Source organism: Podarcis tiliguerta (assembly GCF_965153285.1).
Source record: "Podarcis tiliguerta genome assembly, chromosome: 4".
Classification (NCBI taxonomy): Eukaryota; Metazoa; Chordata; class Lepidosauria; order Squamata; family Lacertidae; genus Podarcis; species Podarcis tiliguerta.
This window is the reverse complement of record NC_139537.1, coordinates 62,075,903-62,088,629: the sequence shown is the minus strand read 5'-3', so window position 1 is coordinate 62,088,629 and position 12,727 is coordinate 62,075,903. Positions and strand designations below refer to the sequence as shown.

Below are 12,727 nucleotides of genomic sequence, written 5' to 3'. Positions count from 1 at the left end.
TCATGGAGTATCCAGATTCTTTATAAGTCAGCCAATGATGCAGTCCAGTTTATAAATGAATGAACAGCAGCAACAACAAAAAACCACTGTGCTGAATAAGAAAAGAGCTAGCTATACAAAAACATGTTGTTATAAAATGTTGAGATAACTTATTTTAAATAATATGCAAATAAAAGGTTAAGCATATGGGCACAAATCATCACAAAATTATTTGAAGGGGATTTAAGTAGCCAATACCACTTCATTATGCTGATTGATTTAATTCAGAAAAACTCTCAGGTTGTATTCATTAGTAGGTTGTCATATCAAAGCCACCTCTTCGCACAGATATGAAAAATAGAGTAGGGAAAATGAACTGAGAACATAGTTTGAGGGAATGTGATGTCATCTTGTACAATGTGAATGGCACAAGCACGGAGGGTCCTATGGCGACATACAATACATTTTGTGCAAATAACTGGCATATTGGTGCTAAATTGCAACTGGAATGTACTAGCAGCAATGTGACACTGAATGCATTAGACAAATACAATCATGTAAAGATATATATACGCCAATTGTGCAACCCCAGCACAAGTACAGGCGGAGAATGTATGGAGCAATTCAGGTCAGCAGAAGCGAATTCAAGGATATGTAACCTCCAGACTTCTCTCCTGCCAGATGGAGAATTGCAAAGATGACACATCCAGTCTCCTTAGGGAAGAAGGCAAATCACCCCTAGCTGTCTCTGACAGACAATCCCCTGCGCACCCATTACATTGGCCTTGAAGGAGGCAAGGCTTCCTTTTCTCTGAGCTGGGAGATAAGCAAATCTTCTAAACTGGTGTTAACCTATGACAGTAATCTAAAGGGAACATATTTAATAATGAGCCTGCACGGTAATATTGCATAGTTATATGACATTCTCAGAGGATCAGAGAAGCGCTTTTATAGAAAAGCATAAAAAATACACATATGCATTAGGCATTCTTCTTGATTTCCCTTTTTAATCTCTCTCTCCCCCCCCCCCTTGCCTGCTCATTTCCTTGTAGGACTGCCCTCCAGCCTTCTCCCCCCACCTCTCCTTTACAAAGAAATATGATGAAAGCAGTGCAATACTTGGACATCAGGGCCATCTTATACTTAATATTTGAGCCTCATCAGATCAAGCTGACGCCACAAATTCTGTGAGCATTGCAAAGCTGACTTTGTACTTAACCAATTAGAGGAGGTTCGGAAGTGGTTCCAAGGTTTGCCCGAAAGCTGTATGACACGAATGATATTTTCAATGTTAAAGTACGAACTACCGCACAAAAGCACTTCTGAGTTTCTTTTACTTCAGTAATTATTCTCAAACCCAATATCAGACACACAAAAGTAGCAATGGCTGACATTAAAATTGTTTAATAGTACCTGCTATAGACATAGAATCCTGTTCATTTGAATGGATACATATTACTTCTAATCTTTTTGGCTAAAGGTACTTTAATGGTATGATAAATCATAAAGATTGTAATTTAGATAAGCCAAAGGTGGAGCACCAGTCTGTGCAAGTGTTGAGCTGAAAGTGGATGCACAACACCTCAGGAATCAGCTTACCCACAAACCAGCATATGATCTTCCTTAGTGGTTGTGCATAGATCTGTGTCTAAAGAACTCTGGAATACTAAGTTTCTGGGTATAGTGTTTTTTACTGCAGCCTTTATCACCAAAATGTGTGACGAAAACTTTCGAAACGGTTTCTTGCTTTCAGAGTTATTTGCTTGCTTATCTCACTACAACCCCCACCCCTAATGTATGTTTGGTTCATGTGTATTAAGGGGAAATACTCACAACCCAGCATTTCATTATATGTGGCTTGTTCATCTTTGTTGCAGTGCTAGTGTATTGTGAGCTGGACATCATGATCAAATGCATGAGCAACAAGACATGGAAACACTTCATTATCAGATTTGTATAATCACTAGGACTGGACAGTTCTGATACAATCATCAATGACTGTGGGAAACAGCTCTGTCTGTCTGTCTGTCTGTCTGTCTGTCTGTCTCTCTATCTCTCTCCCCCCCCCCCACCTCTCTTCTTTCATTTTTTTGTTTGGAATTGTTTATATTTGTATCATAGACCTACTTTTAATGTAAATGTCATTTTCCAGCACATTTTCAGTAGAAACTATTGCTAATAGAAAACTGCATTTTCCATTGCGAATCAGCAGGTTGTTTTTTTGTTCTATCTAGGCAGAGGAAAGCACTTTGTGTTAGCTTGTGCTTTCCCCCCACTTGCCTCAAAAGTCTATCTGGGTTTAGCTAGAACTGAGCTACATCAATTTGTCTCATCAGATGGTACAACCAACAGTACAGGCTGAAGACACACAAGGCTGCCACCTTTGTGAAGCTCAGTAGGTCTGGATGTAGCCAGTGCTCCACCTGAGATGGTTCACTCCACCTTCCCGCCTGATTATGTTGAGTGGTGTGCTAGCATCCTAGGGCCGGTCTGATGGCTTTGCCAAGGCATTCCTCAGATGGCTCCTTCTTCTTTGGCCTTCTTTCATAATTAAAACACACACACACAACTGTGGCATTGGTGAAACTGATCCTGATTTCATCTTGCTTTTCCTGCTTCAGAATGGAGTGGTGATCACTGGTGGTGGAAATGGATTATGGCAGATAGAAATGAGAATCTGGCTATTAACCAAGAGACACATGAGAGAAAATGGTGGGTTGCAGATTAATGTGCTTCAAATGCAACTCTGTGAGCATGCTGCTGTAATGACTGAGGGCATGGGGCACAGCATCCTGCTTCTCTGTCTCCTGGCCCCACACCTCTCCAGCCCCCTCTTCTGCCTCAACCTGAACTGTTCTCTGCCTCCGACACTTTCTGCTCACTAAACCTTGTTACACTCCCTGCGTAGGACCCTTCCTCCTCGCAGTCTGCTCGTCCTCCCTCTTTTCCCTCTGGCCACTAATTGTCATCCCATAACCAATCCGCTGGCTCTGCGATGTCTTCCCGTGGATACTCCCTTGGGGGGTTCCCAAGCTGGCACTTGCCACCACTCCTCTGCATCCAGCCAGTTGATGACATATTATGGTTGCAGGGTCCAGATTGGTTCATGTGAGGAGAGGCAGTCCTTGAGGTATTGTGGTCCTGAGCTGTTTAAGGCTTTATAGATCAAAGCCAGCCAATGAATGAGCATGGATTCTTGTTAATGGCTCAAGGCTCTGGAAGCTAACCATGGAATTGTGTATTGCTGGCAAAAGATAGAACGAAGTGTAACCATAACTAGATAGGGTAGAAATGAGATGCCCTTCAAAAGGAATATAGTAGCTAAATGCCTTACTATTTTGCAGAGAATAATGATGTGTGTTAATGACTTGCAGACTCAGCCTCACAACTTCTGTCATGTCTGGCCAATTTATTTTATTGAGATCAAACAAGCATCAAAGCTGAATGCCTGTTATTTCTAAGGCCTCAAGTACACAATTGCCCTATTCATTCTGTTACTAATAGGCTGTGTTTTATGTTTTCTCAAAGTGCTTGCAAGGTATATGGAAACTATATACTTAAAAACGTTATACTAAAAAACAAACAAAAACAATTTCTTTGCTGTATAGGGAAAAGTACATTAAAAATAATTTATGCTATATGTTCCCCCCCCCATGTGAAAATCATTTAAAATGGGCTTCATGCAACAACACAGATGTAGACTATTGAGCTTGCATTGGCAGAGAGGTGCTATTTGTATTATTTTACTAGGGCTTCATGAATGCATGTAAAATGGATGAGTCCCCTGTATTCAGCCTAATTGCCTAATAGAGGCCTCCACCTGTGAAGTCTTGACATAGCAGATGCTGTGATGAGAATCTATTAAGCTATATTGGCTGCTGAAAATCTTGGATCTGATACAATAAACAAACAATAGAAAAATAATTTTGCTTTATTGCATCCAGGTTGCTCAGCTCTCCCCAGTTTAATGGGATGCCATCAAGTACAAAGTCTCATTAAATCTAATGGTTTAATTCTGATCTCACAGAAGTTTGAATGTCATCAGCTTCTATAAAACTCTTTGCAGCAACTGTATTTTCGCAGCATGACATACAGCAACATGGGATCTAATACAATATAACTGCAATTAGACTGCCAGTTCTTTTCAAACAGCCAGAACCTCAAAACACCTGTGAAGGCAGGATTCATTTTCTGCAGAACATGTGTACGCTCATCTAGTGATAAATGTAAGGCTGTAATAAATTCCTTGCATCAATCTGCACAGATCTGCATGACGATTACCCTCTTCCTTAAAGCATACGTTTTACTAGAAAGGACCAGAAATTTCAAATAAAGTTGCTTACAGCAATGGATGTATCTCCATGATTCATTACTTGTGTGAAGAAGTGGCTAATGCGGTTCAAAGCAATTTAAATCTTACAAGAGAACACACACATACACACAAACTTCAGATTTTCAACACACACACCCCAACCCTTTACTTACTTTTATTAAACTCTACACACACTATGTTTTTAGAGCAGGGATGCTAATCAACTAAGCTTTACTCATAATAAACCCATGGAAATTAATAGGCTTAATTTAGTCATGTCTATATTTTTTATTAACCATATTTAGACATAGAACCTGAATATTCAAATGATTTTTTTTTTAAAAGAAAAACACCCTTAAAGCTTTGGTGTCCCTATCCTTGTTAACTTCTAGTTTTTATTGCATTTTAAGTTCTGGACTCATTCTTCCCAGCAGCAATTTTGCATCTTGTCATAGTGACATGAAAATGTACCATAAATAATTAGTGCTGGGATTTAAATAATACAGCAGATATGGATACAGAGATGGATATCTTTACACATAGGAAGAATTTAAGTGCATAATAATTTCCTTGGGATTTTTAGAAAATTTATTGGACATTTGTATATAAATGTGCTCTTATTAAAAATGTAGATGCAAAAATGAACCTACCTCCACCTCCACTCTTTTTTGTCCCCTTGAAAGTATAGCTTCACATGCTGTTTATGTGGGTTTTTCCTCAATGAATTTACCTTTCGGGGTGATGTCATTTTGAATAAACACTGCATTTAACACAGCGAGAGTCAGAAATTTGCAAGATTTCTTTTTATACTTGCTGGTAATATGGATCACGCTCTCTCCTTAGAAATGCAAAAAGGTACACGAGGACTAAATTATAGTCTACATTTTAGAATCAGTGACAGAGGACTGGGAAGTATGGGAAAGACATATGGTAATTGGTGATATTGACAGTGATGTGCTAAGGTCAGCCAAGTATGTATATAGAAGAAGTCCAGCTTTTCTGCTGTTCAGGAAAGAGATCTTTCTGATTCAGCTGCAGCTTGGGCCCTATATTCTCAAAGTGTGAGTGGAACCAATGCATTAGGTGGATATCAGCACTATTTGAATGATCCACTGTTTGGAATGATCCAAACAAGGGTTGTGTTCCTCTCTAGATCTGAGTCTGAGCTAGAATTCATTTCTTGCCTTTTGGGCCAGTGCCCAGAACAGCCAGGTGGATCATATTCCCAAACAAGGGCATTAGAAGGCCCAGAAGTGAGGTATCACTCCTGCTAAAATCATTTTGAATGTCTGTTTATTCCAGTCCAGAGATCATCATGGGCAGCAGTGAAAAGGTTAATACTGTGCACAAGAATCTAATTGTTTTATTTAAAAAAAAGATCACTGGTGTAATATTGTGGGGAGGGAATCCAGAAAGCTGGAGTAGGTTGAAAAAGCAGATCTGTGTTTGAAAAGCCTATCAGCACTACCTAGCCTTAGACCTTACTGTTCAGCCAGATATGGCTTAAGACTATGGGTGGAATCCAATGTAACACTAAGTGAATGTCTCGTCAGCACAAGAATTTCTGCTTGCACAGCACAATATTCTCCCCCTTTCCTGCACCCCCAAAGTTTGTTCTAGGTGCTCCCCAGCCCTCTGGAGCAGATGGGGGGGGGGCAGAGGAGAGGGGGAAAGTCCTGTTGCACAAGTAAAAACCCTTCTGCTGATGGGATAGGTTTGTTGAATATCACTCAGTGTTATCTGATGTGACTTTCTGATTAACTACATCCATAATCATTATCATTGGTCCCTGCTCAACCTACATCATTGGACTTTTACCCTTGACTTTCAACACCCTTGACTTTCAGCACTGAGACCCTGTTGGATCAACTGGTTGCTATTGCCATTACCTACAGCCACTATTGCCAGTATTTTTCTTGCCAGTATTTTTAGTTTTACCTTACAGCATCTGAAAGAGGAAGATGAAGGGAAAGAGACAAAGCAGCAGGGTAGGACACTAAGTGCCTGAACTGGATTTTTTAAAGATGCAACAATGATTTTTATGTTGACAGTGGGCAACCCAATAAGATTTCTGCATTCTTTATTTCAGTATCAAAATCCTATACAAAAATAAAGAGATTTTCCCCCTTTGTGGCAAATCTCACATCATTATTTTTTTAAAAAAAACTACTTAAAATGATATAATTTTGCAAAAAGTGGTTGAAGTCTTTGAAATGGCTGAACATCTTAATCTTATGCAGACTTAGGATGCTCTCTAAACTCACCGAAATCAATAGACTTGATTGTACCAAGCTCTGCTTAGGAAAGTCCTCTTAATCTCTTAATAGCCTTAATGAAACCCTACATGCTTTCAATTATTAACAAATTTATGGAGGCCAATGATTTGTGTTTCAGATTATACAACAGGAGCACTGTTAAAATGTTATCATGATTAAAAGATACAACTGACATGGATGTTTACAACTCACTGTATTTTCTTGTATTTAAGATATAGCCAAAAAGACAATCTTCGTTAAAGAAATATTGTTGTCAAGTAAAAGAACTTTGCATATCTAATTACGAACAGTTGTCATCCATTCCCCCCCCCCCCCAATTCAAAACATCATTTGTTTGGTCAAACCTATGTTTTCTCCAGCTTGTACCACACCACAGATGAAAATATAAAGCTACAGCCTTCCCATATACAAGACAAAGGGGGAAAAAACTAAAATGGCAAAGCAGCGTCTGATTCTTCAGACGCTGTGGGTGGAGTGAGCTGTCTGAACTGTAACAGGCACTGGATCCCAGGCGAGGTGGGTAGATGCATAGCTGTTTCTCCTCCTCTCCTGGTTTTGATCTTCCCTTCCTTTGATGAATTTAGACCCACTTCATACGCTTACAAAGAAATGCTATTAGCCATCAAAGGATTTCCATTGGTGCTGACTTAACTCTCCCATGTTGAGGAGGTGCTTTAAAAAAAAAAAAAAAGCCAGTGAAATCATGGCACAATTGTGCACAGAAACAAAATAAGCAGGATAACCAAATTATGTCTACATTTTGTTTTCAAAAGCTGATTTACAGCATTAACAGTTAGCTTAGTCCTAAACTCCCTAAGCCAGTGATGGGGAACCTTCAGACTATGGACCTAGTATGGCTATTTTGGGTGAACCACGCTTGCTTTTTTTGTGCCTGACATGATGTTTTTGAAATATCAAGTGGTATATATATATATACTTATAAATGAATGAATGAATGAATGTCTGGTGTCACTTGTCACAGTAACCCACGGAGGCTTAGCCACTTCTGAATCTGGTCCTCTGGCCAAATCCTACTCCCCAAATTGATTTCAATGGGCTTCAGTACATCTTACACTGCATAGAGAGGCCTGCATTTCAGCTTTTGAATTTTGCTTTGTTTTTCTGTGTCTGAAAACAATGAAACTATGTTTATCATTTGCAACAAAAAAAAGTATGTCCAAATTTATTAGCTAGCACTGGTTTTTTTTGGGGGGGGGTAAATGTAAAGCACAGGACACGGTAAGATAATAAATAAAATTCAATTTCAACAAATGTATTTTTCCATTTGGCCGGGATATCATCGGTGTCAGTGTTTTGCCATAAATGTGGCCATGAGAATGTAAAGGAGCCGTATCAGTTTACAGAGGAAAAATGTGCAGCTGTGCTCATTTGTTGGATGGGATATAACTGTCTTCCCTTAAGGAAGTGCTTCTGTTTTGAAGATGCTGCACTCAAAAGAGAAGAGCATTTCCCCCCAGAATGGAATAGAACAGTCTTCCCTCAGGGATATGCCTCTATTTCAAGAATGTTGCACATTCCCAGCAGTCCAGAAGCAATGCATTTTATGCATTTGCACCACCCAAAGAGTGGAATCATTGTCATACTGTGCTTGCTGGTAAGGAGTTCTACATGCATCACAGGCACATACTGGACAGTGCCATGAAATAACTGATGGCATGAAAGATCTTCCATGACTGCTAACAGCTTACATGAAACAAACACAGCGACCCTATAACCAGCACTCAATCTGTAATGATGGAACTCCTATGGACACTGAAACTGGCTAGTTTCAAGCTGAGAAGCTTCTGATACTCTGCTCTGAGACTACTCAGTTTCAGTCTCTTTCCAAATTTCCTCTTTATACAGTGCAAATTTCTCAAGTAATAGAGTACACATAGTTCCATCCTCTAAAAGCAAGGGTAGGGGAGCAAAACACAAATATGGTTAAACCTCCCCTTCCATAGCAAGATACCATCACCATGGCAGCACAGTTTTCTGTTGCCATTCATTAAATGCAGAATGGATATCATGCTATTGCTATGTAGGGCATTACATAGGACTCATGAGACATGAAATCCACAACCCCCTACCCCCGATAAAAAAAGGAACGGTTAGCTAAAGAACTGGTAGCTTGCTGTCTTTCCAGCATGCCCCAAAGCTGTCTTCAGGGCAGCTGCTCCACCTTGCATAGTGGTAGGGCTGGCCCTATGGCCATTGACCATCTGGATATGGCTTAGGGATGTCCGGACAAATGATACAGAATCTTCCTGCCTGAAAATCTGTTGCTAAAATGTTAGGCTCTTTATTTGCCTTTTAAGTCATCTTGCATAGATATACACAGAGTATTTTTCTATCCTCTTTATATCAAAATGTTGAGCAGAAAACATGAGTCATATGTATTAACAGTTACATTTTGTTCTTGGCTAATCCCACTTCTCTGCTTTAAGGAAGAAAAGATTAAGAAATGGTGGCATGTACTCAATTATCAGCAGCCATTTTAATTCCTGTACAAACATACCTAACTTTTCACACAGGAACAGAGCTAAAAGCTAACTAACTATTGACCAAAATAGTATCTGTACAACCATGCAAGGGATGGGGTGCAATTCACATTACACAATCTACCACTGTCTATATTTTATTTTTGAGGTGGAGTAATGGGCATACATAAACTCATAAGGTAAAGGTAAAGGTACCCCTGCCCGTACGGGCCAGTCTTGCCAGACTCTAGGGTTGTGTGCTCATCTCACTCTATAGGCCGGGAGCCAGCGCTGTCCGCAGACACTTCCGGGTCACGTGGCCAGCGTGACAAGCTGCATCTGGCGAGCCAGCGCAGCACACGGAACGCCGTTTACCTTCCCGCTGGTAAGCGGTCCCTATTTATCTACTTGCACCCGGGGGTGCTTTCGAACTGCTAGGTTGGCAGGCGCTGGGACCGAACGACGGGAGCGCACCCCGCCGCGGGGATTCGAACCGCCGACCATGCGATCGGCAAGTCCTAGGTGCTGAGGTTTTACCCACAGCGCCACCCGGTCTTGAGGTAAAAAAAAATTACACACTTGTTTTGGGACAGAATTCTCTTACCAATATCTTACCAAGTGATGAATTTGCACCATTGTACCCAGGCATAGAATCCCTCACTTGCCTTGTTAATTTCATCAGCTAATTTATTTCATCAGAACCTAAATCTGCCTCCTTTCCAATTCTGCCTTGGGGTTCTTTCCACCTTAACAGTACCATCATGTGTATGGGTAAATATTATATTTAATATATAAAATAAGTAGGGGAGAAAGTGTTCCATGTTATTTTCTGGGCAATATAAATCTATATTAACATACTAGCAGAACAGCAATTATTCTTCAAACATGTTGTCATTAATTTAGCTAAAGGCACTTGCTTTATTATTTATAACATATAAACATAAACAATAAAAAATATATAAAAGCCAGAATGGGTATGTTCCACTGAAACCACTGGAACAACTTAATTGTTACTGAAGGCCCATTGCCTTCAGAATGATTGCCAGCACAACTCTCTGCATGTTTACTCAGGAGTCAATTCTACTGTGGTCAGTGTGATTTATTATCCTATTAGTCACAAGAACCTTCAGCTGGAGAATGGCCATCATTTTTTTCTGTTGTTTCTGACTTGAATCCAAATGGTGATAATAAAACATGATAATTTATCAGCCTAGAAGTTAGGTCCTAGCTTTGCTCCTCACAGTGGAGGCCATCTTGGTGCTTCTTCACATACAGGGCTAAAAGTAGCCGGTGCTGTATTTTCTATGTTGCCTTCTAAACACGCCTTGGTAGCCATACATTGTGTGAAGAATGAGGAAGAGCAGTAATTAGGATAGGTGAGAGAATGTCACCTTTCTGTATTTACATTTATAATGCCCTTGCTTTTCTGCCCCATCTGCTTTCTTTTTCTTCTCATCACCTTTCTCACATTTTGTTCTCCCTGTAAGCTATTACTGGGCCTCGTTTACTTCTCCCAGCAACTGACCTTTTCACCCTCTGCTTTGCCACTCCACTCTTCCTACCTCCTTCTTTGCAAACCACTGTAGCATCTCCCTCTGTTGCTGCAGCAACCTTGCAACTTATCCAAGTCTCAGCACTGAACTTTCGTAAGCTTCATGCTTACCCAGACCACCTTCAATTACTATCGGTTTCACCCTTCACTGCCCCATCTTCCTTCATCCTTGATCAAACCTTATCTTATCCCTGTATCTTTGATCCTATATGAACACTTACAGGAGTCAATTTCACAAAATCGATGAGGCTTACTTCTGCATAAATGCATTTTTTGGCCAGGGGAAGCTCAAACGCCCATGAATTCTGTAGACTTTTCAATAAGCAATGCAATTCAGTGATCTGTATAGCACCTGGCATGCTGCTGGAACTGAATTATTGTTGAATAATAGCAAGAAGGCCTGTCCAGAAAGATATTCCCCTCCCAGGGGGCCACGTATGCCTGAAAGGGAGTTCTTAATACAGGGAAAGATGTGATTTCTGGAATCAGAGCAGTTTAAAGATAACAGCATTTATTCTTCTGTGCCATCCATCACATACTGTACATTGAGCAGCCAAATAAGGAAATAACCATTCCTTTGGAGGTCCATTTATTCTGACAGCCTCCGAATGCTGATCTAAAGTATGTGAAATAGAATCATCCTAATAAAAAATGATGTTCCTATTCCCCCTCCCCACCCTGAGCCAAGGGCTTTTCTCAGCAATTACCTTCCTAGCCCACACAGAAATACCTAATCCGCTCTCCGCGCAGCCACCCCCACCCCGCTGGATTTCCTCCCCCTCAGTAATGTATGCATCATAACCTCATGGTAATTCCCTCCTCCGTTCCCCTGGGAAGAGCTTTAAAGTCAGGAAACGCTGGAGGGATAAGCAGGCGCCTCGCTCCGCCAGGCAGGTGCTGCACCTACAGCCGAGGCCTCGCGCTGCTTCGGAGCAGGGAGTCTTCGCGCGCTCCTCCCCCCTTCCCCGCGGGAGGGGATGCGCGGGCGCGCGCGCGCGCTCCTACGCTCCCTTTCACTCCCTCCGACTCCATAGCAGCACGAGGAGGGCATCTCTCTCCGGGCGCTCGAATTCCCGCTTGCAAGTCCCACATGCAGCCCCCTCCCCAGGGCGCTCAGGGGGCCGCTTGACTTCAGATATTTTCGGCTCTGAACTCTCGTCATTTCCGCCAGTGTGAGAGAGGTGGGGGCTGCGAGGGGAGCGAGCGAGCGAGAGACAGAGAAAGAAAACGCGCGGCAAGCGTGCAGCTACGCGAGGGAACAGCTCTGGGAACAAACGCGGCGAGAGCGCGGGGCTCCCGGCGTCGCTGCCGCCGCCGCCGCTCCATTAAGCCTTGGCGCCCTCGGTGCTCGTGAGCAGCGCCGGACAACGTCCCCCAGCATCCTGGAGCGGCAGCCGCCGCCGCCGCCTCTCGCCCGCAGGTCAGAGGGGGCGGCAGGCAGGAGGCGTCGGAGCGTGCGGGAGCAGCAGCCCTCTTCTCCCGCTCCCTGCTGAGGAGGCAACATGAACTGAAAGCCCCCACAGGCGCCGATACGCACACGCGCGCGCCCGCGCGCCACACCGACCCGCTCACGCACAAGCGAGAGGAGACGAGCCGCAAGAGGAAGGCGAGGATTTTGTTTCCCCAGGCAGCCTCGCTGCTGCTTCTCCGCTCTCCGCCGTTTCGCGCCTTAACCGGCTAGAAGCTGAAATACGACCCCCCACAACCCACCCACCCAACTCTACCGCGGCTCCTAGGCCAGCCGGACCCGCCATCCGCCTTTCTTTTCGCGGTTCCTGAGGAGGAGACACCACTTCTTGCAAAGTTTTCCCCATGGCGCTCATTATGGAACCTGTCAGTAAATGGACCCCGAGCCAAGTGGTGGACTGGATGAAAGGTAAAGAGCGAGCCAGGAGCTCGGGGGTGGCGGGGGGGGGGTGGCTGGGTGCCCCCCGGCCTCCCCTCCCTCTGAGGGAACGGCGTGGCTTGCCTTCCCCTCGCATGTTTGAGAGTCGTGGGAGAGTTGAATGTTGGAAAAGCTGGCTGGGTGTCTTAAGCAGGTTCTCGACGTTAGACACACAGAGAGACTAGAGCTAGCTTTCTGGGTTTGCCATTCGTTTTTATGTTTTGCTTTTGCTTCGTATCCCCG

At 42.9% G+C, this 12,727-nt stretch overlaps 1 protein-coding gene across 9 annotated transcripts in view; it reads left to right on the top strand.

The window, feature by feature from the left end:
- Nucleotides 1–12,727, top strand: part of CNKSR2 (connector enhancer of kinase suppressor of Ras 2) — a 262,387-nt gene that overhangs the window by 84,026 nt on the left and 165,634 nt on the right. For 2 of the 9 annotated variants that reach the window (XM_083439390.1, XM_083439385.1), the window contains exon 1: nt 11,684–12,475. The exons of 6 other annotated variants lie outside the window; for them this stretch is intronic. In XM_083439390.1, coding sequence (XP_083295516.1) covers nt 12,412–12,475 — 64 coding nt within the window. In that variant the 5' untranslated portion in view covers nt 11,684–12,411. Of the gene's footprint in view, nt 1–11,682; nt 12,476–12,727 lie in introns of those variants that run through there. One more of the 9 variants, XM_083439387.1, reaches the window with a different exon arrangement.